The sequence below is a fragment of the Trachurus trachurus genome (genome assembly GCF_905171665.1).
Source record: "Trachurus trachurus genome assembly, chromosome: 11".
Classification (NCBI taxonomy): domain Eukaryota; kingdom Metazoa; phylum Chordata; class Actinopteri; order Carangiformes; family Carangidae; genus Trachurus; species Trachurus trachurus.
The window spans coordinates 1,955,601-1,981,310 of record NC_139904.1 but is presented as its reverse complement, the minus strand read 5'-3'; the positions used below and the strand labels follow the sequence as shown (position 1 = coordinate 1,981,310).

Sequence of the window (25,710 nt, the reverse complement as noted above, 5' to 3'; positions counted from 1 at the left end):
AAATAAGTCTATATTTTAAGCTTGTTTGTAGCGGAAGCTCCCGGTGTCTCGGTTCACTGCTCGGCGGAACAATTTCTCATGTCGGAGCTTCAATACAAGAGGGACATTACATACGAGCAGTATGGAGGTATTTGGATGTTTTTTGGTGTGTCTTTTTGGACGTAGAAAAGTTAGCACCTTTCAAAACCATTATATGGACAAATACTGCTGCGCTGACCCCCCCGTAACTCAGAGAAGCCACGGAGGACTCATTGTCGACATGAGGGTGAGAAGATAATGAGTGAAATTTGAATTTTGGGTGAACTACCCCTTTAAACGATGCAGCAGCTGACGTAGGTTTCACTGGTTTTACATGGTCGGTGTCTCGGTGTCTCACCTGGACTTGTCTGAGCGTGTTCTGCAGGTTCTGTGGGTCGGTGTCGCCGCTGGGCTTGGCGATGCTCTGGTTCTGTTCCTGAGTGCTGAGCCAGGAGTGGAGCGAGACGACCTCATCCTGGTGCTGCTGGTAGCGCTCCAACAGCCCCGACAGCCGGCCGCCCAACTCTGAGGACTGAAACACCCACACACAACCTCAGCGGACCGATCACAGACAGACAGACAGACAGACAACAACGACGTGACAGACGGAGAAACATCCTCTGGCAGTGGTGTAGTCTGATGTTTTGTAGTTAGTGGGTAAACTGCTTTTTAGGTGGTAAACTGTTCATACTTGTATCACATAGACCGGTGGTGGTTCTCAAACTTTTTTATATCAAGGACCCTAAAATTGACACAAATTAGACCACAAACCCCCATTGGACAAAATTTTGAAGCAAACACCAGAAATACACAAACAATCAATGTACGTTTAAATTAGGCGTACATTTTTGAAAGATTATAGAGAACTTCTGGGGAAAAAAAGAGGTACAATTTCTCCAAAAAAGTTGAAACATTTCTAGAAAATAGTGGTAAAAATTCTGACAAAAAAATAAACAAAAAAGTTTAAAAAATATTAGAAAAAGGTGTTTGTTTGTTTTGTTGTTGTTTTTTTTTGAAAAATCTGGTGAAATTTCTCAGAAAAAGTGGTCAAATTTCTTAGGAAAAAAAAAAAGTCAAACAATAATAAAAAAAAAAAAAAAAGTGGTTCTAGTAAAAATAGTAAAAAAAATAAATAAATAAATATAATATTAGTAAATAGTAAAAAAAAAGAAAAGAAATGAAATTGAGAATAAACTGGTAAAATTTCTCAGAAAAAATGGTAAAATTTCTTAAAAAAAAAAAAAAAGTCAAACAGTAATAAAAAAAAAAGTGGTAAAAAAAAAAATAGTAAAAAAAAAAAAAAAAAATATATATATATATATATAATATTAGTAAATAGTAAAAAAAAAAAATAAACTGGTAAAATTACTCAAGAATTCTAGAAAAGGTGGTAAAAAAAATTAAAAAAATTGTAGAAAAATGTGGTCAAATTTCTCAAAAAAAATCTTTAAAAAATAGTGGAAAAATAAGTGGAACAGAAAAATTGAGAAGAAACAGGTAAATATTTCTCAAAAAGAGAAAAGAAAACTAATTAAAACAATAATTAAAAAAGGGGTAAAATTTCAAGAAAAAGTTGTGAACCCCCTTGAACCCTGTCAACCCTCCCACTTTGAGAACCATTGACATTTACTTTAGTTGGATAGTTTTGTTGTACTGGGTAATATACTGAAATATTTATGCATTTTCAGTGGCTATACTGAGTCTACCTGAGTATCACATAGACTACACCGCTGTCCTCTGGTCTCTCTCACCTTGGTGTGCAGGGTTGTGTATCTGTGGTTGGCGTCCTGCAGCTTGTCCGTCACCAGCTGCTTGGTGCTTTCCAGAGCCGGGTCCGGACCGCCGAGCTGCTCCAGAGATCCCTGAACCGAGTCCAGGACCTTCTGCCCCGAGATGGAGACGAAGCGCAGGTCGGCCTTGTGGCAGATGACTTCCTCCGCCAGCTGGAAACACAGATACAGAGTGACGTCAAGACACTGGAGATGGAAAAAAAAAAAAAACTACCCAGCAGCTCCGTGTGCACTGCAAAAACTCAAAATCTTTCCAAGAATATTTGTCTTATTTCTTGTCAAAATGTCTCATTTCTAGTCAAAACTAAACTCTTTCCACTTTAAATAAGACTCATCACCTAAAAATTAACTTGTTTTAGATCATTTTCACTTGTTTCAAACTAATTTTCACTTGAAATAAGTAGAAAATTCTGCCAGTGAAAGCTAGTCTTTTGTGCTTGTTATAAGGAAGAAAAACTTGCTCCACTATCAGATTTTTCTACTTATTTCAAGTGAAAATCTGCCTGAAAGAAGTAAAAAGTGTCTAAAAACAAGCTACTTTTTAATGTGATGAGTCTTATTTTAGGTAGAATGAGATTTGTTTTGACTAGAAATGACATTTTGACTAGAAATAAGACAAATATTCTTGGTAAGATATTTGAGTTTTTGCAGTGTGAGTTTGAGACCAGCGGACTCTAACTCTTAATGAGGGAATTATTCCAAACTGCTTCTGTGGAGTTTCCCAGAACTTGTGACGGAAAATTCGATCTTCCACGGATGATTAAAGGAAAAGAAAGAGAAACAGCTCCACAGTTATCTGCTTTGAAATCTGGGCCCAGATGCAGAGAGACAGATTTTCTCAGCTCATTCACTTCACTTCAAAGCAGCTGAGATTTAAACCAAAGTGACCTGTCAGCGCCACCTACAGGCAACAAGTGGAAGTGAATGAAAATACCAATGTGTCTCCCCGAGCATGTACATGTATATGTAGACGTATGTGATACTGTTTTGATTTTGTTTTGTTTTAAATTTGCACTTCTTTAATTGTTTGCACTATTATTGCATTGTATTATAATTGTTTAACTATTGTAAAGCACATTGAGTTTGCCCTGTGCATGAAATGCGCTTTATAAATAAAATTGAATTGAATTGAATTGAACTTTAATGGCCAAATAAAGAGTGCATGTGCAACACGTGCAAACTGTAACATTGAAATGAAGAGTTATCTGTGTTGGGATTGTTTCCTGCCACGGAGAGTTTGGCCACAAATGCAACATGAAATGTGATCTGATGGATTAAAGCAGATATCAGCTTCACGGCCGTTTCGGCTAATGCTGCGTTCAAAGCAGGCTTTTGAAACCGTAAGTTACAGCTTCAAGTCACAACTACGACTTGGTAGCGTTCCAGGTAACCCGTAGCTCGTGTTTTTACCATCCTGTTGTCTGTGAAAGTTCCCTATAACGGCCACTCGTAACTTCCGACCCGTGAACTCGTACCAGATCGAACTGGTATGACTTCACAGGAAGGAAAAACACAAAGTACGAGTTTCTTTGAACGCACCATGAGTTAGCAGCCCCCGCCCTTGTCAGGCATCAATTGGTCCTCGTGCTACGTCACCACATTCACGCGCATCCCTTGGCTGCACACACAGCCCTTCATGCCGTTCTCTCTCCTCATTGGATAACACTTGTATCCCACAAGGAAAATTTTCTCCTCGGGTTACAGCAGAGCAGAGTGACGGAGAGACTCGTGTTTAGGCTGAAACACTTCATGTAAGTGATTGCTGACGGAAAATAGGACTATTTAGGACTTATATTAACAAAAACATTCCACTGATATCTGCTTTAATAGGAAGGGCAAAATAAAACATATTGTTGTTGGGCTGCAGCAAAGAAGAAAAGATGAAAAGATGAAGAAGACAAGAAAACAGGCTGAGAATAAAAGAAAAACTGGTTTATAATGAAACTGCAGCAACTAAATGGACAGCGCATGTTGATTTGCACATTTGGAACATTAGAAAATCATCTTGCACAATTGTTTGCAGGTGATCGACTCTGCACATGAAAACTAAATGTTTGGTGTGACCTAACCGACCTTTCTGTGCTCGTCCAGCCTGCTCTTCAGTCCCTGTGCGTCGGTTTCTCCTTCCCCCAGGGAACGCAGCTCCTGTTCGCTCTGTTCCAGCCATGAACCCAGGCCGCCGTGCTCCTGGAGGAACTTGGTCAACTCGTCCTTCAGAGCCTCAGACTTCCTCAGACGATCCTGGAGGAAATCATTAAGAGATGCAGCAGCAGTCAGGTAACTGTGAGGCGATGAGGATACACACCCATCCATCCAACCGACCAACAAACCGTCCATGCATCTGACCTGGCAACTCTTTTTTTTTTTTTTTTTTTTTACTTTTTTTTTAATAAATACAATACAATGATGGTTCAATGAGCGTCTCTTTCGGACATGAACACAATCCATTTTTCCCAATAGTGCAAATATTTATCAGTCTGTAGATTTAACGAAAAGGTCATCCTTTCCATATTTTGGATATTAGTCACAATATTGATCCAGTCTGACTCTGCTGGAGGTGTGGTGACGGTCTGCAGCCAGCTTCCAGTTACGGTTTTCTTACTAGCTGCTAATAATATTTTATTTGGTATTTGGTATTTGTCTCGCCCCAATATATGGGGTGCAATATTACCCAGGTAGATTGTAGAAAAGGAGCTACTAATTTCATCACCAAAAATGTTTTGTACTACTTGCGTAATCTTTTGCCAATATGGCAGCTCCAGAATATATGAAAATGGTCTGCTAGCTGTTCACCACACTCTCTCCAACAAAGTCCCCTGGCTGTCTGCCCTGTCTGCACACATTTTAACTTAGGGAGCTTTTTCTGAACTTTGTATTTTGGGTTATGCCCTCCTCCTACGCACCTGCATCTTCAGGTGTGCTGAGACCCTTCACTTGCTTTTGGAACTTAGGGGTTATGAAATATCTAACCAGATTCTGCCAGCAGAAATCTCTCCAGAGAGCAGAACTAGTGGAAGTTGACTGTACAGAGCATATATATTCAACCACTCTGACCTGGCAGCTCTGCAGCTTGTCCTGGTGCTGGGCCTGCAGCTGGTCCAGAGCGGCTCGGAGACGCTGCTTCTCCTCAGGAGGAACCGTGGCGTCCGACTGCTCCAGCAGCGATCGAGTGGTCTGGGAGATCTGCAGCAGCTGCGCCTGCTGAGCCTGGAGCTGCTGCAGCTCCGCCTGGTGCAGAGGGACAAAGCTCACAGCGTCAGAAGCTGCTGGTGGCACAAGACACTGAAGTGAAGGTGCACTAGGGATGTCACGATTACTTGCTTTCACAATTATTCGCTGTATTAAACGGCACATTTAATTTATTGCAAAGATTCCTAAATACCGTCACTTTCCAAAAAAGATTATGTCGGAACCATCTCGACAGATGTGCGCCAAAGTAAAGGTAAATGCACAGATACTGGTCCATTTATCTAATGTAACATTGAATCAGTAGGAATTTAAAAGTTTGCGTGTCATGTGTAATTAAAAAAAAAAAAACGATTAAAATAAACTTAAACATTTGGTGTAGATGACAATTAATTCCCCTGAGGAATATAATTGATACTTAAAATATGGGGTGGTGTTTACCTCAGTTGCTAGAGTAACAAGAAAATCTATAATGGTGACATCCCTAAGGTGCACTATGTGAAAGATGAGGGGTCCTGACCTGCAGCGTCTCTGTGTGTGACGTGACGGCGCCCTCTGGCTGCGACAACGACGTATCTGCAACATCCTGAGCTGCAGACTGAGCCGCCGCTCTCCTGCCGCCTGGTTGGTTCAGAGACGACAGCTCAGTCAGCAGAGAGTCGATCTGCCCCCGGGTCTCCTGCAGCTCCTCCTCCGCTTTAGCCTGCAGGACAGAGGACGATTATTACACAATAAAAAAAACTGTTCTTACTGTAGATTTATTTTCTGTTCTATGTCTAATTTTCTGTTCTTCTATCTTGTCTCATTTCAAATTTTTTTCCAAATATTTTTATTGTCAAATTTCTTAACAGTTGAAGCAACATACAATTGTTACGCCCCGGTCTGGGGGAACAGGGACACAACATACACATATATAATAATAAAAATAAAAGAATAAAATAAAATAAAAAACTTGACCCAGAGTACACACAAAGAGGCTTAACATAATATCAGAGTTGAATGTCCACTTGAGTAAAGATAGATACTCTTTAGGGGGGTAAACTACAACTTTCACGTGCTTATAGCTGAGAACTTTAAACTTTATCTATTTTCTTTTATTTTACTTTTATTTGCTCTTGCTTTTAACTCTGTTTTTAGTGTTTTGTTTGTTTTTATTCTGTCTTATGCTTCTTTTTTTTAATGTTTTGTCTTTATGTAAAGCACATTGAGTTACCTTGGTATGAAATGTGCTATATAAATAAAGATGCCTTGCCTTCTACATTGTTTCTGTATTTTAATCGTGTTCTTATTTTTATGTAAGCGTCTTTGAGCATTTGTAAAAGCTCATGATAAATAAAAAGTATTATTATTTATAACTATACGAATGCCACCGTGGTCTAGTTCCTACCCTCTGTGTGTTCTGCTGGACCGTGGTGTTGATGGCCGTGTCGAGCTCCGACACCGAGGTGTTGGCCGACTCTGTGATGGCGCCGTACTGCTGCTTCAACCTGCTCAGCGTCTCCTGGAGCTTCTCCCTCTCCTCCGGGCTCAGACTCTCTCCGCGCTCGGCCAGCAGCTCCTCCACCGAGCGGATGGCCTCGGCCACGCCCTCTCTTCTACTCTGGAGCTCCTTCTGCACTTCCTGCAGAGAGAGAGAAAACACAACATCACAACAACATGAGATTCGGCTGATTCTATATGTGCAGATGGACTATGGAACTCACAAAGTAATGAATTGAAGACCTGTACAAGAAAATGCTAAAGGAAATTGCAAGAGAGATGAATGTCTTTCTATGGGCAGAAAGAAAGAAAGAAAGAAAGAAAGAAAGAAAGAAAGAAAGAAAGAAAGAAAGAAAGAAAGAAAGAAAGAAAGAGAGAAAAAGAGACAGAGAGAGGGGGTGATAGATAGAAAGAGGTAGACAGAGATAGAGTGGGGTAGAGAAAAGAAAGAAAGAAATAAGTAAAAGACAGAGAAAAGGGGGTAGTATGCTTTCAGGGAGCATTCACACTAATTATGACAAAAGTAACCAATGATTCTTGCAGAAAAGTCGGCTTGAAATGCTGTTTTTTATTTTTTATCATGCTTGTTTTTTTTTTTACTTCATGGTAAGACTATAGTATCGCTCAGTGACTGATAAGTCAACTTGAAACTCAGTGCTCAGTGACAGATTACTAGAATAATTAGATATTGAGTGTGGGACAGGCAATATAAGATGTACATTCTCCCTGCTCCTTTCCAACCAATTAATAAGAAATGCTGTGATTTACCATGATATTGTCAAATTGTGAAATTATTATTTTTGCTGTAAATACTTTTCAAATATGTATTTTTGTTCATCAATCCATTCACGAGTTACTTCCAATCTGTTTTCAAACTGTATTTCAGTTCAATTCCCAGATTCATAATTTAATAATAAAAAACACTAGCAAATAATCTTCATCCCACTTTATTCAAATCTACTTTCTCTCAGTTCTCAATTAGATTTAGAGATCCGCACTTTTGGAATTCATTACTAATTCACCTTAGAAACTGCACAAGCATAAATTAATTTAAGTAACGAATAATTCACTTTTCTATTGGCCCAGTTGAGCAATGCATAATCCACATACAGTAATTTCCTTTACATCACCACACAATATTGTTTTTCTCTCTCTCTCGCTCTTTTCTAATTGTTTTATGTTGTTCTTCACATTACTGTAAATTAAATGTATGTTGAATTATGTTGATATCTTTAGGAGGACCACTTGACTTGACCAGCCCTGTACCCTATACTGTTTTATATATCTTTCATGTGCTAATAAAAAAATACAACAAAAAAAATACAAATACAAATACAAAGAAAGAAAGAAAGAAAGAAAGAAAGAAAGAAAGAAAGAAAGAAAGAAAGAAAGAAAGAAAGAAAGAGATGCAGATTTGTTCATCCAGAGCTTCGTACCTTTAGTTTCTTCTGTTTCTCCTGCAGGACGTTCACGTCACCTGACTCTGCTCCCGCGCTCTGACTGGCCAATAAGCTGGCAGCTCCAGCCAACCACATGGTGAGGCCTTCCAGTTTCTGAGAGCACTCGGCTTTCTGCTGCTGCACCACCTGAGAGGAACGAAGGAGAGAGAGGAAAGAAGAGGAAGGACGGAGAGCAAAGAGCCAGAGGAGGAAGAAAAATGTGAGGAAACCTGACACTGATGTGAGTTTCTGTTTATCTGTTTATAAAAAACAGCAAGAAAAAGTCTGTTTTCATCTAAAAACCTGTTTTTAAACACATTTGCACCTAAAACCAAAATTCCCAAGTTTTGAGCAGATTGTGTCCAGAGTTCACACACACACACACACACACACTCGCATAGGCAGACACACACACATATAATACCTTCACATCAACGTGTTGGTAAAAGCAACAACAAGAGAAATCATACAAATAGATATATAAATGTTGTTTTATTTCCTGTTTTTCCTCTTTCTCTTGTGTTCAGAGGAGAACAGAGGAAAAACAGTGAAGCGGCGCGACTGCTGCGTCTGTTATCAGATCTCAAAGCCTTTTACCGCCGTGACACAAGCGATTTCCTTCAGTGGCAATCTGGAACAGCAAACAGGCAGACAGGTTAATAAACACACGTTATAGAGACATGCAGAGGAGCAAACCAGCATTAAAGGCCTGTTGTAGGAGTGAAAGAGCAGCAGTGTGTTCCTATGAGACAGTATGAGATGATGAGGGGGTTTGATGATGACGTGTGGGGGTTTCACTGTGGTGCAGGTTAGCTGGAGTGACTGAGATGTGGTGGAGAGCCGTGTTTTTCAACCACTGTGAGAGTTCGTCAGGTGTGCCGTGGAAAATCATCAAATTTAACTTAATTGATTCAAACTAGGGATGCACATTTTGAATTTTTTTTTTTAGACCGATAACTGACGCACAAAAGCGATGGAGACACTACAGGTGAATAGGGGAAAAAAATTAACTAACAGATTTCACCATGAAACTTCCCAAGTTTATCACTTACATTAAGACAAATATTTTTTGTATTACAAGTTTTGTCAAATCGTATGTTTAAATATGTAAATGAGGCAATATCTAATGAAATATGGGCTATTTTGCATACACTTCCAGAACCGAAATCTGAACAACGGATGAAGCCCCTTTCAAAATTCTTGTTTTATTCTATTGACATATTAGAGTCAGAAGTTTTTACAGAGGAGGATTTTGGATATCTCTTTTTATCACTTTGTAAATGAGAAAATACTGTCACCAGCCCTAAAAAAAACCCAAATTTCGCCCTGTTTTTAGGAACAAAACGTTGTATAAATCAGGCTGTGAATGATATATCAACAAACCCCTCTGTAAAGAATCGGTCAAAGTTATTGTTATCGGTTAACAGTTAGTCGTGAGCATAAGTCCAAACAAATATTATTTAGCTCCTAAAAATAATGTGGCTTTGTTGAGCATCTGTGTCTGTAATAGTGACTGTCTGGCAGAGTTGGCTAATAAAATAGGACTCTTTTATATCAATGGGTGTAGCCTTAGCAATGACCATACTGAGTACAGAACAAACTAACTACACTGTAAGAGACAATATTTGTATTATATTTACTAGGGGTGGGAGAAAAAATCGATTCACATAAATATCGCAATATCTTTTTTGACGATTTTTAAATCTTTTTTTTTTTCAAAAATCGATTTTTTTTGGTTTAATTTTTTTATTTATTAATATTGTGCAATGTGCATTTGTTCACCTTTTTTACATACAGAATAGAAAGTCCAGGTTTTGAAAAGGGTTTAAGTTCACTTTATAATGGAGTATGTTAATTTATAGGCTCCTACAGTATTTGTGTGCAGATAAATGTTAAAAGTGCAGATTAAAAATCGAGAGAGTCGGCAATATCGTAGAATCGCAATTTAAATCGAATCGCCATCCAAAAAATCGTAGAAGAATCGAATCGGGAGAAAAGCGTATCGTCCCAGACCTACTATTTAATGTATTAGGCTGCACTGTGTCGTTTTGTAACATTTTTGTTTAGTGAACAAAATGTGCCGCGGCTCAAATGAGGTTGAAAAACACTGGTGTAGAGAAGCAGGACTAGTGAAGAGCAGGACGATTAAAGCTGTGATCATGATGAAGGATAATGAAGCTAATCGCTGCATTAGTGAGAAGTCGCTCAGCGTTTTTTTCAAACCGATCGGACTCAGTGGTCTTTTTTTGTTTCCAAACCTCTCTCTCCCTGGCACTCTGCCTCTCTCTGTCCTCCTGCTCTTCTCTGGCTCTTCTCTCCCTGCGCCTCCTCTCCTCCTCCCTCTCCCTCTGGGCGGAGAGGGCGTCGGCCCAGGCCTGGGCTCGGCCCGACGCGCGGTGGAACGCCCTCTGCAGCTGCTGCAGCTGCCCCAGAAGCTGCCGGCTCTGCTCCGGAGCCAGGTCCGCCGCCCGCTCCGAGATGAACACCTGGATGTCCAAGGCCACGGTGTTGACCTCATTGGAGCGAGCCGAGAGAGACGACTGGAGATCCTGCAACAACAAAGAGAGAGGGGGTGTTATTCTTGCAGAAACACACTGAGTTGTTGCAAACATCTACAGCAGGGGAATTCGATTAAAATTCAATGAGGTCCAGCTACTAATCTTTCGTCCAAGTAAAAGGTCCAAACCTCATGAAGTCTAAGATGTGGAGCAGGTGCACATCTTCTGGTCTTAAAAAGGTGCTCAGCTACACATGGAGATAATTAGAGAGTCCCAAGGAGGGAATAGCGGCATACAGTCTAAATTGTGTCTTATAGCCGACCCCTATGTCCATTAAATAAAATCAGCAACGTACATTTTCATATTTCTTGTCAATTTTCAAACATAGTGCACTTGTATGTCACTTAACAACTATCTTTTTTATCATAAATATGAATTTAAGGCCTGCATTTCAAGGTAAAGAGAACAAGACAGAAACCTCTAAATAATATAAATAAGAAAGTGCCTCTTTTAGAAAAAAGTGCAAGCTTTGAACAAGCCCTTTTCTCTTTAAAGGTCCAGTGTGTAATATTTGTCAAGGTTTAATGGCAAAATCCGAATATACTACCAATGAATATATTTGTATAAGTGTATAACTATAAAATAAAATCTGTTTGGTTTTCATAGCCTTATAATTCTTCTTTTATACTGTATATACATAAAGCAAGGGTCTTGCTTAGAGAGTGTTGCCATCTTGCGCCGCCATGTTTGTACAGAATGGAAAATCCAGCCAACCAGAGAGCACGTTTCAAGAGTTTCCATTTATAAATAAACAATATAATTATTTAACAGATAAATAATAGAATCAGAATCCTAGATGTCATAATTGTCCCCTCATTTTACACACTGGACCTTTAAATACACTTTTTTTTCCACGAGAATGATCTATTATCATTATTAATTTATCATTCGGTCACCAAATACTTCAGTAAAGTTTCATGCGTGGCTCAGAGAACTTGCCCTGCAGAGATCCAGCTGCTGTGTGAGCGGATCACCGTCGTCTTTCTCTGCTTTCTCCGTTGTTTCCATCCCTCCATCCATCTGAGCCTCTGTCTCCTTCAGCCAGGACAGCAGACCGTCCACCTGTCCTCCCAGTGACTTCTGCTCAGCCATCACCGCCTCCTGAAAACACAAGTCCACGCTAATGAACACAAACATCGAAACAACAAGGGAGTTTTCTGAACTAATCTTTAAAATCCGATCTAATATAATCCACTTCTCCCTCTTCGGTGTTTTCTGCGTTACCTTGTACGAGTCTCTGTGGTCGCGCAGACTTTGCAGGATTCCCTCAGAGAGCGCCGTGGCAGCCTCGTAGCCTCGGGCTAAGCTGCGTCCGTCCTTCTCCAGTGCCAACAGCAGCTGTGGAGGAACATCTTCAGGTCGGGGCTTCAGCAGCTGCTCGGCCGCCTCCACCTCCTTCGTGATCTCGGGCTCCAAGTCGCGCAGCTCAAGGTCCAGAGTCTGAGAGATTAGGATCAAAGAAAGCAAACAATTTCTCTTGATGCTGTTGAGTAACAGACTAAAATCCTTAAATCGGCTTCTTTGTTAGAAACCGCCTGCAGAAGTAAAACTGCAACAATAACTCAAGCATCAGCGCATTACCTCTGTCTGTCTGATGATGTCGTCCAGGGCAACAAGGCTGCGGCCGACCGACTGCTGCTGCTGCTGCTTCAGTCGGACCTCGAGGTGTCGCACCATGGAGACCAGGGCCACGATCCTCTGGTCGTGCTCCAAACACTCCTGACGCTTCAGTGAGGACTGAGGGAACAGAAACAGGAGCAAGAACAGATGTAAGTGAGCTAAGACCTAAAGGTATAGTTAAACATTTTGGCAAATTGGCCCATTGCCATAATCCCTATTGTCATAGCAGTAAGTTTGTTACCTTTAATTGTCGGTGCAAGCTCATGAGGCTCATGGGATTTCTTGGTTTCCCTCATCAAACTCATCAAATACACAATCCAACAACTCCACAACGCTCTGGTGGACAAGTTGTGACCTGCAAATACACCACGCTATGAGATAATAACACAACGTTACCACACAGAGTTGTTTTAGAGGGAAATTCAGAGACTGCTGGATGAAAAACTGTCCCTGAAGGCAACGCCCATCAGCGGTTTTGCATGAATTTCCCTCTAAAACAACTCTGTGTGGTAACGTTGTGTTATTATCTCATAGCGTGGTGAATGTGCAGGTCACAACTTGTCCACCAGAGCGTTGTGGACTTGTTGGATTGTGTATTTGATGAGTTTGATGAGGGAAACCAAGAAATCCCATAATGAGCCTCCGTAGTGTAGCTCTGAGCAGCTCACGGCTCTGCTCCGCCGTTCTAAAAATAGCTTGCACCGACAATTAAAGGTAACGAACCTACTGCTATGACTATAGGGATTATGGCAATGGGCCAATGTGCCAAAATGTTGAACTATCCAATTAATAACACACTGAAGAGAAGATGTTCCCAGTTTTTCTCCTCGTTCTTACCTTGCCAGTTGTGGACGTCGCCTCCTCTTTCTTTGACGTGAGTCTTTGTCTCTCTCTGGTCTCGTCCTCCTCCTCTTCCTCCCCCCAGCTCTCAGTGGTCGTATCGGACTCTGGGACTCCGGCTGATTCAGACTCAGTTGAAGCTTCTTCTTGGAGCACAGCTGGCGTCTCGGGAGACTCAAGTTTCTGCTGCTGTTGGTCTTTTGGGATTTCTGGTTCAGGAACATCGGTAGTTTCAATCTCCGTTGGTTTCTGATCGGCTGTTTTATCTGGTTGTGAGTCAGGAGTCTCAGACTGAGCCTCAGGTTGGACGTCAATGGGAACGTCAATGGATTTGTCAATGGAAATGTCAATGGATTTGTCAATGGATTTGTCTCCACTTGTGGTTTTTGCATTTGGTTCCTCTGCAGCTTGTGTGGGTTCCTCAGAATGAGATTTGGGTTCCTCTGTTGGACGTCGTTGTTGCTCCGTGTCAGTTGCTTTAACAGGACTTGCAGGTGACTTCTCCATCTTGATTTCCTCACCACCAGTTGAAGTCTTGATGACGTCCTCGATCGTCTGAGCACCAGCGTCTCTTTCCGTCCTCTGCTGCTCAGTCGAAGCTGAAACATCTGGAGCTGCTTTTTCCATTGTAGAAATGTCTTTGGTCGTCACCTCAGACTCCACTTTCTTATCAGCTGTTGACTTCTCCGTTTGGGGCTCAGGTTTCTCCGACACCTTTGGACCTTTGGACTTCTTCTTCCTGCTGCGTTTGCTTTGCGGAGGCTCTTTGGGCTTGACTGATGGAGCGGTCTCAACGTCTTTCTCCACGTCTTCCTTCCCAGAGCTCTTGATCTTTGCTGAAGGAGCCTGGAGTTTGGTCTCCTTCACAGAACTCTTCTCCACAGTTTCTCCATCTTCTTTCACCTTTGTCAGTTTCACTTCATCCTCTTGGACACTCGGCTCTTCCTCGCTTTCTTTCGGAGAACCATTCAGTCTCTGGACGCCATCATCATCATCATCATCTTTGACATCAGGGCTCTCCTGTCCGTCACCGGCAGCCGGCAGAGTTGTTCCTTGACTTTCCTTCTTCCCGACCTCCTTGCGAAGCGCCTGCAGCTCCTCGGCCGCCTGCTTCTCACTCACGCCTTTCTCAAACACCTTTTTCAGGATGCTCTCTTTGGCTTTCAGTACCAGCGCTGCTTTCTCAGTTTCTGGTAGAGTTGATTTCTGAGGTAATTCCTGCTCCTTGCCTTTCTTCACCTCCTGCATGCTCTCTTGTTGTTCTGGTTGTTCTGGTTGTTGAGAGACACTGTCTTTCTTTTCAACTTCCTCTTTCTGCTCCTCTCTTTTTGCTTTCTCTTCCTTATCACTTTTCTCTACATCCTTAGAAAACACTACATCCTTTTGTGGCTCAATCGTTTGTTCTGTGAACTCCACAGTGGTTGGAACTGAATCCTCTCCCTGTTTTAACAGATCTTTCTTAGCCTCAGTTTTCCTGTCAATCTTCTCTTCTCTTTCTCCGTCGGGACGGCCGAGGGAAGCTGTCTCCCCTTCGATCTGTGATTTCTCAAATTTATCTTGTGATGCAAACTCATCTGGAGCTGCATCTGTAGCCTCAGGCTGCCTCTGGACATCTGCCTCGGCTTGGTCAACCTCAGACAGACGTTTTGTGTCTGCAGGTTGTGTTTCACCCTCTGCTTCTTTACCCTTTCCTTTCTTTTTATTCCTCCTCTTTTTCTTGCTTTTGCTTTCTGCCTCTTTCGATTGAACGGTCAGTGATTGGTCTGACTGCTCGGCATCAGTGCTCGATTTGATCTCTGTCTTCGAAGGCTCCTCCGCTGCTTCACCTCGACCATCTAAACCATCATCTTTCTGTGCTGCCACATCTCTCTTTTTATCTTCCTCCTCACTTAGTTTTGACACTTCACTGCTGTCTTTGCTTTCACCTTCCTTTCTGATCTCTGCTGCCTGAGGAGGACCCATCAGTTTTTCACCTACAGGATCATGGTGAACCACTGATCCGCTTTCAACAACCTTCTCCCAAACCTCCACGGGTTCCCTATCAGACTTCTCAGTAGCAGCTTCTACCTGAGAGTCTTTGTCAATCTCATGGACGGCTGCATCCACAGATTCTTCGACTGAATCCCTCTCCTTTAGTTTTTCATCAATCGTAATCTCACCAGGCTCTTGTTTCATTAGCATCTCACTGGTTTCTGTCTGTGGCTCTATCTCCTCTATGGCTTGCTGAATTCTCTTCTCAACATTGGCTGCAAAGCTACACAGGAGGTCCATGGACTGGTCTGGTTCGGTTACAGACACCGGCTCCTCTGCTCTGTCCTCCTCTGTGGTAGTGTCATAGAAAGGCGACTCCGATGCTACGGACGTTGATGTCTTTGCATCGTCCTGTGTGACTCCTAAACCTTTCTCTGACAGTGGAGAACTTGAAGACACCTCAGTGCTGTATGGACTATCAGGGCAGGTCACAGACATTACGATAGAGGGGCTGTAGGTACTGGTTGATGAGGCCACAGGTGTGGAACTATCTCTGTCGCCCTCAACTTTGTCCTGAATCTCTGAAGCTGTGTCTCTGGAGATGAGTCCTTCTGCAACAGCATCATCGAGACTAGAGACTCGTTGTCCGGTTGCAGGATCAACTAGGCCTCCTTTCATCATCTGGTTTGTGGCTATGACCTTGACCATGTCATCTGCAACCAGACCTCTGCTACAGGCTTCAGAGAGGGGAAGCCTCTCTCCAGTCCTGATATCGATGATGCCTCCACTATCTGCCTGGCTCTGGAGGAGCCTCAGTGCAGGAACTGGGTCGACTCGCTTTAATGCGACAGCTTCAGGAAGTGTCAAACTGTCTCCTGCCTGCTCACTCTGAACGCCTCTGAATGGTTTCACCTCCAAGAAACGTTTACCCGTTTCAATGTCTATCTTACCCTGGTTCACGAGTTCTGAATAGGGCACGATTCGGGCAGTTTGAGGGTCTAATGTCCCTTGTGTCACTGTGGGAGAAGCCATGATCTCATCGGCCACGTCCTCATCCAGAAGACCTTTAGAAACGGCCTCTGTTAATGTGAGTTTATCTCCAGAGTCAGGGTCTGAAACAGCTCCCGTCGACGCCTGGAGAACAACGGCGTCTGGGTGAGACGTAGGACTGACTTTCCCTTGGTAGACCCACTCCAGCTCCTCCAGACCCGGAGCGTCAGACCGATCCACTAATCCTCTATCTACAGCATCAGAGACTGGAAGCCTCATTCCTGAAGCGTGATGTATTATCCCACCCTCTGCCACCTGCCGTGCCAACACCTGATAGGCCTCCTCTGACTTAATGAACCCTTTCTGGATGGCTTGCTCCAGAGGAACCGGAGACTTAGTTTCTGGGTCGATGACGCCTTCCATCTGCAGCTGTAAACTGGCCTTCCTGAAGGCTGTTGCTGAATCTGTATCTTTTCCTTTGCACGCCTTTTCTAGTGCCACTAGATCTTCTTTCTGATCCTCCTCAATCAGCCCCAGGTTTGCTGCCAGAGTGACCGAGACTTTCTTGTCCCTACGTAGGTCGACGATCCCGCCGGACGCCACCTGAGCTTCTAGAAGTCGAGCGGCGGTGTTGGGGTCGATCAACCCGGCCTGAGCTGCCTCCTTCACCCCGTGGATCTGCTTCTTCTCTGCGTCAACAACCCCTGAGAGAGTTTTATCTGCCTTCAAGACATTCCACATCAGCTCTTCATCTAACAGACCCTCTTGCATCACATCCTCCATGCTAGGTGACTCACCGGTTCGGGCATCTAGGAAACCCCCGAACAGACCGGCCTTAGCCATTAGTTTAACTGCAGTGTGTCCGGGGAGGACGCCCTGAGCCACCGCCTCATCTGGAAGCAGCTTTTCCCCATCCTCTGACATCAGTCCTCCCTGTCTTAGCTCGAGCACTAAACTCGCCAACTCAGCCTCCTCCTCCCCTCCCTCCTCCTCCTCTGCCGACTCAGGAACATCAACCTTAGGTTCAGTAATCTTTGTGTCAGTTTCTATCACGGGAGCCTTTTCATATTTTACATCTTTTCGTTCGTCAGACTCTGTGAGATGAATATCCTCATTTAGTGGGACGGGTTCTTTCACCATCGTCTCTGCCACATCCTCTTGTACTCTAACTGTTTCTGGATCTACTGTTGTAGTCATGACACTGGTCTCTGGACCATCACTGTCTCTGGGTTTGGATTCAGTTCCTACCAGCTCCTCTGGACCTTTTTCTGAAGCCATTAAACTTTCATCAATTGAGGTGTCTTTCTTTTTAGCTTCTTCTACACTGATTTCATCTTCAGCTGCAAAGGCTACATCACTTTCTTCAATCACTGATGGTTCTTCCAACAATCCACTGACATTATCTCCATCATACCTTTCTTCTTGTCTATCTGTAGCAAAGATCTCGACATCCTCACTTGGTGCGACTCCACTGAAACTTTCTTTTTCTACTTCACTTTGTTTATCACTCACTCCTTTCTCAGTCAGACTAATGTCTCTCAACATTTCCACCTTCTGTTCATCTGTAGCTGAATCGCTGAGAGGCTCAACCTCTCGACCTGGTTCAGAAGCTTTGACCAAGTCCAGGAGCTCAGAGTCCAGCAGCACCAGCCGTTTCCCAGAATGAGCGTCCACATAGCTGTGGGTCATGAGGTGAAACAGCAGCTTGTGTTTTGCTTGTTCCTCAGGATTCATTCCTTCTGCCGGCGTTGCATCCAACATGAGGCCTGCAGATGATGGTGATGATGATGATGATGGGGGTGGAGAAGACGGAGGTGGAGAGGAGCTGGTGGAGCTCCAACTCAAGCGGTTCAGAGACGGGGTACCGGACTGATTCATGTTGGGCAGAACATCAGGGATGTGGGTGTCTTTGAGGAACCGGACCACACTGGGCTCCAGAACCTCCTCAGCCGCCTGGTTCAGGGGCAGCACCCGGGTGGTTTCTGGGTCGTACAAAGCCCCGATAGCGTGACGCTGTCGGAGAATGTTCCTGGCCAGTTCCCCTGAGATCACTCCTTGTTGAAGAGCCTCAGCGACGGGCAGGAGTTCTCCAGATTCGGGCCAGAGCAGTCCCATGAAAGCCCAAAGAGACTCGAGGACCAACAGAGCCAAACGAGAGGACAGAAGGTCTCTGCGGATGCTTTCCTCCACGTCCACACGTTCTCCACTCAGAGGATCTAGGATGCCGCCGTTCTGCAGCTGACGTGCCAACATGGCACACGCTAGATCCTGGTCCATGAGCCCGTGTCGGACGGCCTCGTTGACCGTCAGCCGGTGGCCAGAGCGAGGGTCAGCGATGCCACCGGCAAAGAGCTGAGCTTCGAGAAGTCGGGCGGTCACTTTCCGGTCAATCAGACCTTCCTGGACGGCACGGAAGATGCCGACTTTCCTTCCGGAGCGGAGGCAGACGGTTCCTCCGGGTTGCTGTTTGACAGGGAAGAGGAGGAAGCCGGACTCGTCGTCGAAGACGCATCGCTGCTGCAGCTCGTTCAGGTTCAGCTTCTCAGCCGTGTTTGGATCGATCAGCTCCCGGCACTGCAGCCGGGACTGGAGCCTGGAGACGGTTCTGGGAGTCAAAAGCTTCATGTCCTCCGCTTGTTCCAGACTCAGCATTTTCCCTGTCGATGCCCTCAGGCCTCCGGTGTGGATCTGCAGCTCCAGGATACGGAGTCCCACCTCCTCTTTGATGAGCCCGGACTGCATGGCCGTCGCCACTGGCAACAGATCACCAGCAGGTTCTGTATTTCCCACCACCAGCAGGGAGTTCTCCAGCTCCCGGAGCGACTCTCTGGTGTGGGCGTCGACGAGGCCTCGAGCCAGACCTTGTTCCAGAGAGAGCGCGAGGGGGGAGTCGGGCTGGACGAGCCCCCCCAGAACGAGCTGAGCCTCCAGGAGGACGCGGCAGCTGTCCTGGTCAATGAGACCTCGTCGGGCCGCTTGGAAAACCGGGAACGTTTCCACTGTTCCCAGGTCGATCACTCCGGAGATGGCAGTTTGGTTCTACAACAAGAAACAAAACAAAACTTCAGTCGACGTTTATCCTGGTTTCATGTGAAACATAACTAAATGTTACTATTGATTATTTGATACTATATTATTAAGAGAATATTAAAGGCAGAACTAGATGGTAGAATCGGAAAAAGAAGAAAATCCACAACCACAGAAACGATTAATACAATTTTTTGTATTTCTCCATGTTAGGAATTTGATTCTTTATTTCCCATATTTTAATTCTTTCATATCAAACAGCGCTTCTATACTTACCACTGCTAAACTAAAACAAGCACTAAGCATGCAACGAAGCAACAGGAAACAAAAAGAAGCTCTAGGTAGAGGAAAGCAAACACACAGGAATTCAGAAGAAGAAGAAGAAGAAGAAAGAAAGAAAATGTCTAAATGAGGAAAAAATAAACAAAACAAACTTACTTGCAACAACGGTAAGAGAGAAAGCGAGCGCCACTTACCGTACGGGCTCGTCCCGTGGCACACACACTTAACGGGCCAGCGTTTGGCTCGGCAGAGCGAGGCGCGACAGGTGAGAAGCTGGTTGTTAGCATTCTGCATGCCGCTCTTCATTCTGACCCTGACCTCAGGAAATCTAACTATCGATCCATCACCACCTCTTACCTCTGAGTTATTTATACCTCAGCAACACACGCCATTTTATAGGTGTGTTTAAACTGCTCTGAATTACAGATTTCTTTATTGTGAGACACTTTATTATGATTCCCTCTAAAAACTAACTGAACAGATTATTTCCACTCTCTGACCCTCGGCTCAGAGCTCGACGTCCACCTTCCTCTCTCCTCTGGTTGCTGTTAGTGGTTTCCAAGCAAAATGCTGGTTTAAAATTTCACACATTAATAGAATGCATTAGGACAAACACAACATAAGAGTTTAACTCTCACACACATACACACACACACACACATACGCACACACTGTGATCTGGACACAACATGCTCAAACGGTGAAGTGGTTTTTTTGTTGTTGGTTTTTTTTGCGTAGCTGGCCTCTGGTGCGTTCAGACGTTTTGAAAACCAAACTTCTAAACCTCAGTGAGTTTTTGTTTTCTAAGTTTTAGTCACACAACAAACCCCTGAAAAACATTATATATGATAATAAAATATAATATAATATAACATTCACATAAAGAAATCATCACGAAACCTGAAACTCGCAGACACATTCAGGAAAACGACAAAGTGGAGCTGACTGTGAATGTACGTGAATGTTCATATGGGATCAAATATATGAGCAGTAAAATAAATAAATGTGTTGACTTTATGTAGTGGGCGCTACATAAATAAAAAAAAACAAACATAAAATGACGCTAAAGTGCAGCTACGGAGATGAAAATGTGGATGTGCAACATTATGAAATACTTAATTCATCATTTATCAATCTTAATTCTTCCTACATCGACTGTAATTAGTCTGTAATTCATAAAGACAGTTATAAATGTTAAATAAACACCGGATTAATGAGCTCATCTGTAATGAAACATCACATCTGTAATAAAATATCATCATTTATGAACGATCTAATGAATAAATGACCATTTATTACACATTATAGATGAGCTTATTCATCCATTTATACTTGTGTTTATAATTTACAGATTAATTAGTGTCAGTGTAGGAGCAATGCTTTATAAATAATGATGAATTAACTCATGTTTAATATGGTGTTTTGTTTCAAACTGTCACTTATAACTATGTTTTTTTCTACTTGAAGCTTGGACCTCGCTGCTCTACAGTTCTGCGGCACCATGACGGCCGTGTATTAACTGTTAGCAGCTCAGCAGATGTGTTTTCTGATGATGATGATGATGATAATGACGACGGTGGTGATGATGATGATGACGATGCATTGAGTGACAATAACTAAAACTAAAAAGGTGTGAGGGGGGAGGGGGAGAGGAGTTAATGACATGACTGCAACCAACGTGAGAGTGGGTCACTCCATGCTGAGGCCCGGTTCAGACGGCGTCACCCTGTCGGTCCGCAGGTTGTCATGGCAACGTGTTTCAAGACTTCGTTTAGTTACAAATAGAAAATGAGATTTTTACTTTTTGGGTCATGCTTGTGATCACTCGTCTGAACCGGGTCTGGGATGTGTTTTTTTTTGTTAAAACCAAACCAAGTCAATGAGTCAGTGAGATTCATCAACAGCAGTGAAGATGTTTGTCAAAAATGCTCCTTTTTGTGAACACACAACATGCTGTAAAAAAAACACACACACACACACACACATACATACATACACTCGCTGGCCCACACATACGCGCACACACTAACACACGCGCGTGACCTCTCGCTGAGCTTTGCAAGCGTTTTCGGACTCAAAGCGACATTGTGTATAAAAAAATAAAATAAAATAAAAAGTTCCTTCACAGTTTTGTCGAAAAGCTCGCGACAAAGAATGAAATGAAAACACAAACACAACATTTTTGTGTCATCGACCTCTAGAACCTGTTGCTCCACCTGAGCCCGACCCCCCTGCTCCTCCTCCTCCTCCTCCTCCTCCTTTACCTTTCTCTCCTCCTCTTTGGCGAGTTGCTGCTCCAGCTGCTGCAGCTGTTGACTGGAGCTGTCGCACATCTGGTTGTAGGTGGACGTGAGCTCGTCCAGCTGAGCCTCCACCTGAGACCGCTCCTCCGGGGACAACCTGGTTTGATTAATTATATTATATTAATTATAAAGGTATTCATTTTGTATATAGATATATTTTTCAAACAAAGGAATAAAAAGCTCAATAATAAATACAAATCAATTATATTATATTTGTAAATAGATAAATACCATAAAAGATACTTAAAGGGACAACGCAGAGTTTCTCCAGCGGCAGAACGAAAAATTTTGCGACAATAAAAAAGTCTCATGTTAATGTGGATGAATCTACGTTACCCACACTGGTTAATGGGCCCATTTTAGATAAATCTATGGTTTTGTCTCTAACTAGGACGGTATGTGATCGTCTTCGAACCTCTGACTTTAATTCTTGATGAATGAAAACATGAGTCTGTCTTGCGCCGGTCAAAGAATTTCACGGTGCGGAGGCTCATAAATGTAGTGTGGAAACACTTCGCTTTAACAAAACTCCTCGTTGTCCCTTTAAAAATAATAATAAAATAATCTAAAGTAAAATATTTACATTCTAATCATGAATGGAGCGATGTTTGAGACAAAATTAACTGAATTAAATTCATTTTCATTCAAGTTTTCCAGACTGGTTTGTTAATATTATTGACTTTGTAGAAGAATAAATAGATGAATGAACAATTTTCTCATAGAAAACAGCTGAAAGCATTGTGTACTAGTGTGTAGTACAGTGTGTAGTACAGTGTATTAGTGTGTATTGTGTACTAGTGTGTAGTACAGTGTGTAGTACAGTGTATTAGTGTGTATTGTGTATTAGTGTGTAGTGTAGTGTGTGTTAACTCACTTGCTGGCCTGTTTGGACAGCAGGAACACCTGTGTGCTCCTGATGGCTTCGGCCACTTCATCCTTCTTGGCCGCCAGTTGTTCACTGATGGCCTGAACAACACAAACACACACACACACACACATATTAACAACACACTCGATGCACTAATTAACTAATTACACAACTCTATGTGATTATGTGTATTAATTAAAGTGTGTGTTGTACCTGTTGAGCCGCCAGCGAGGACTCGGCGCTGCGGCCGGCGCTGCGGCCCTTCAGGCCCTGAACCCAGCCCAGCAGATCTGAGACCTGTCCCACCCGCGCCTGCTTCTCCTCCTCCACCTCTTTCTGCACAGACAAGAGCAAAAAACATGTTTAACACGAATAAACTCACTGTTTTTACACCTGTTAATGCCAGAAATATATAAAAAATTAAACTTTCAGGTGTCATTATGGAAAATGTTGTGTTGAAAGATGATAGATACATATTGAAAATGATGTTAGCAGCCTGTAAAAAGGCAATTACAAGAAAATGGTACAAGACAGACCCACCGTCACAGGAAGATTGGTTGAAAGTTATGGACGAAATTCATATTATGGAACAACTGACTTATAAAATAATGACTCAAGAGGATCAATGCTGCCGGAAGTGGGAGAAATGGACTGAATACATAAAAACGACAGGACAAGGACCATCACATTGACAGTGAAAAAGGATCAAACTGTAGAAGCAAAGTAGAAGTATGGTGATCCAACATGTTCTTTTTTACATTTTTGTTTTTTAAATTTGTTTTCCCCCCACCCCCTTATAATGTTTATGCTCTGCTAAAGAAAAACAATAAAAAGAAAGTATCAAAAAAAAAAAAAAAATTAAACTTTCAGATGGTGATTTTTATTGTGACACAAATTCCCACCTCTTCTTCTTCTAGTCTCCTCAGTGCGTCGCTGATGTACTTCACATGTTGGGTTGTCAAGGTGACCAAGGCCGTGTAGCGTGTGCGCAAGTCCATAAACTGCAGAGACACAAAGAGTTACACAACTCGGTTTTAACAACTTCCTTTTACCTGAAATGGGACTGTGGCAACATGAGGCCCTTGTTATTCCCTTTTATTCTGTTTTTAGTTAGTTTTTGTCCTCCTTTCGTGTTGTTTAGTAGTTATACAATGATTGCACAGAGTTAGGTTTGTTCACACAACTATGAATTATATATATATATTTTGACTTTTGTGGAAAAAACGAACAGCAACACAAGATTTACTACAACTGGACGACAGGTGGTTTAAACCTGCTCGTCTCTCTCATAACAACGACCTCACTGCAAACGCTGAAATTGTGTTTTATCATTAACAGACAGTAATAGACTATGATATATAGAATAACAGACACACAGGTTAACAGTGTGTGTGTGTGTGTGTGTGTGTGTGTGTGTGTGTGTGTGTGTGTGTGTGTGTGTGTGTGTGTGTTACCTCCTGAGTGATGGCGTCAGAGGAAGAGTGCATCCTCCTCCTCTTCACCGTTGACTTGTGTGTCGACTCTACGAAGGCTCTGTACGTCATCAGCTGCAGCTCGTAGTCCTGGGCAACAACAGCCATGCAGAGCGTTGGTTTAGTTTCATTTCAAACTGATTATTATTACATATATTTTCATATCAAGTATTTTATTGATAAACTGGAAAAAAACCTTTGACACTAATGAATAAACATAAAGAGATGTTGTGTCTCACCTTGACGGAGGTGCAGTACTGTTTGGAGTGAGTCTGACACTCGTCCAGTTTGGTTTGATTCTGTTCAATCTCAGCTACTAACGCCTGGAAAGGAAAAAATCAATAATCAATCATATCGATCAGATCCAAAGAGCAGAACCCAGTTTTGTTTTTCCACCATTTGATAAAAAAAAAAAAAAAAAAATCAATGTTTCAGTCACGAATAATAAGAATCCAAAGCCGTTTGTTATCTAATGATACTTATAGAGATCCCTCAAATAGATTTTTTATTTCTGCACGTTTGTTGAAAATGGCCGATATAATAGAACTAGAAAAGGCATTTCCAAGAATGGAAATGGTGTGACTGCTGACAGCAGCTGAATGCTGTGCAGAATTAGCAAATAGTGCAAGCAGTGATCACCATACAAATGTTTGACCAAGGTAGGAATCGAACCCACAACCTCATGGTCAGTAGACTTCCACTCTGCCTCTAGGCCACAGTGCACACACAGTTGCAGAGACTGTTGTCTGTTGATGAGCTGCACTCTGTCTCACTCTGACATCAAGAAAGCTTGAGAGTCAAGCTTGAATGACTTAGAATGAAAATTTCTGTGAATTTCAGGCTGAGAGCAGCAGTTTCAACATGAAGCAAGTTATCAGAAGTCAACAGAGGACGACTGGGAAAATAATTCACTATAATTGTTATTGAGGCAAGATTTGAACCAGTAACCTTCAGGTCTCCAGCTCAGCAAGCTAACCACTAGGCTACAGGTAGAGACAGTATGTGAGTGGCAAAGAAAACCTTTAATAAGAGGATCACTGGCTCCTGCTTAAAAAAAAAAGGTAAGGAAAGTGCAGAAATTAGCCACACCAAGTAAGACTTAGAATGAAAATTTCTGTGAATTTCAGGCTGAGAGCAGCAGTTTCAACATGAAGCAAGTTATCAGAAGTCAACAGAGGACGACTGGGAAAATAATTCACTATAATTGTTGATGAGGCAAGATTTGGACCAGTAATCGAACCCACAACCTCATGATCACTAAACCTTTACTCTGCCACTTCGCCACAGAGAGCACAGACATAAGCATGTTGCCATTGTAATGTGATGATGTGCAGAGAGCTCCCTGGCTACATTTAAAAAATATTTTAAATTATTATCTAAGTCTCTTTGCATTTTTGACCAGAATTTTAGCCAGAAGACAAGTGTGGCTACAAAACTGGAGAAAATAATTTGTCTAGAGTTTAATTTGCAGAAAAAGTTAAATATTTTAAAAAGTATAAATAGTTAAAAAGAGAAAAGTAATGCAGATAAAGTTCAAAAAAAGCTGCACGTTTTGATATATGAATTGTTGAAATAGCACAACACCTAACACACTAACCATATGGCCACAGAGAACCTGAGTTACAATGAGCTTTATACTATGAGGAATCAAAGACTGTCCAATGACAGCTGAATAATTGGAATCAAAAGTCAAGCAATGATGTGAAATGACTGAGGCAGGAATCGAACCCATGACCATATGATCACTAAGCCTTTACTCTGCCACTCGGCTACAGAGAGCACACTGCTTTCAAAACTGTTGTCATTCATCGTAATGTGATGATGTGCTGCAAACTGGTATGAGTAATCAAGGAGATAACAAACACCT

At 42.5% G+C, this 25,710-nt stretch overlaps 1 protein-coding gene across 1 annotated transcript in view; it reads right to left on the bottom strand.

Annotated features, from left to right (window-relative positions):
* Positions 1-25,710, bottom strand: part of LOC310993737 (microtubule-actin cross-linking factor 1-like) — a 207,296-nt gene that overhangs the window by 133,944 nt on the left and 47,642 nt on the right. The window contains exons 26-43 of the mRNA XM_083982185.1: positions 24,083-24,166; positions 23,826-23,933; positions 23,274-23,372; positions 22,585-22,707; positions 22,378-22,469; positions 21,465-21,600; positions 12,928-18,930; positions 12,052-12,207; positions 11,695-11,910; positions 11,410-11,571; positions 10,171-10,461; positions 7,910-8,059; positions 6,382-6,615; positions 5,515-5,697; positions 4,863-5,036; positions 3,882-4,049; positions 1,770-1,961; positions 377-550 (exon numbers count right to left, since the gene is read on the bottom strand). Of these exons, the coding sequence (XP_083838311.1) occupies positions 377-550; positions 1,770-1,961; positions 3,882-4,049; positions 4,863-5,036; positions 5,515-5,697; positions 6,382-6,615; positions 7,910-8,059; positions 10,171-10,461; positions 11,410-11,571; positions 11,695-11,910; positions 12,052-12,207; positions 12,928-18,930; positions 21,465-21,600; positions 22,378-22,469; positions 22,585-22,707; positions 23,274-23,372; positions 23,826-23,933; positions 24,083-24,166 (8,745 nt within the window). The remainder of the gene's footprint in view (positions 1-376; positions 551-1,769; positions 1,962-3,881; positions 4,050-4,862; positions 5,037-5,514; positions 5,698-6,381; positions 6,616-7,909; positions 8,060-10,170; positions 10,462-11,409; positions 11,572-11,694; positions 11,911-12,051; positions 12,208-12,927; positions 18,931-21,464; positions 21,601-22,377; positions 22,470-22,584; positions 22,708-23,273; positions 23,373-23,825; positions 23,934-24,082; positions 24,167-25,710) is intronic.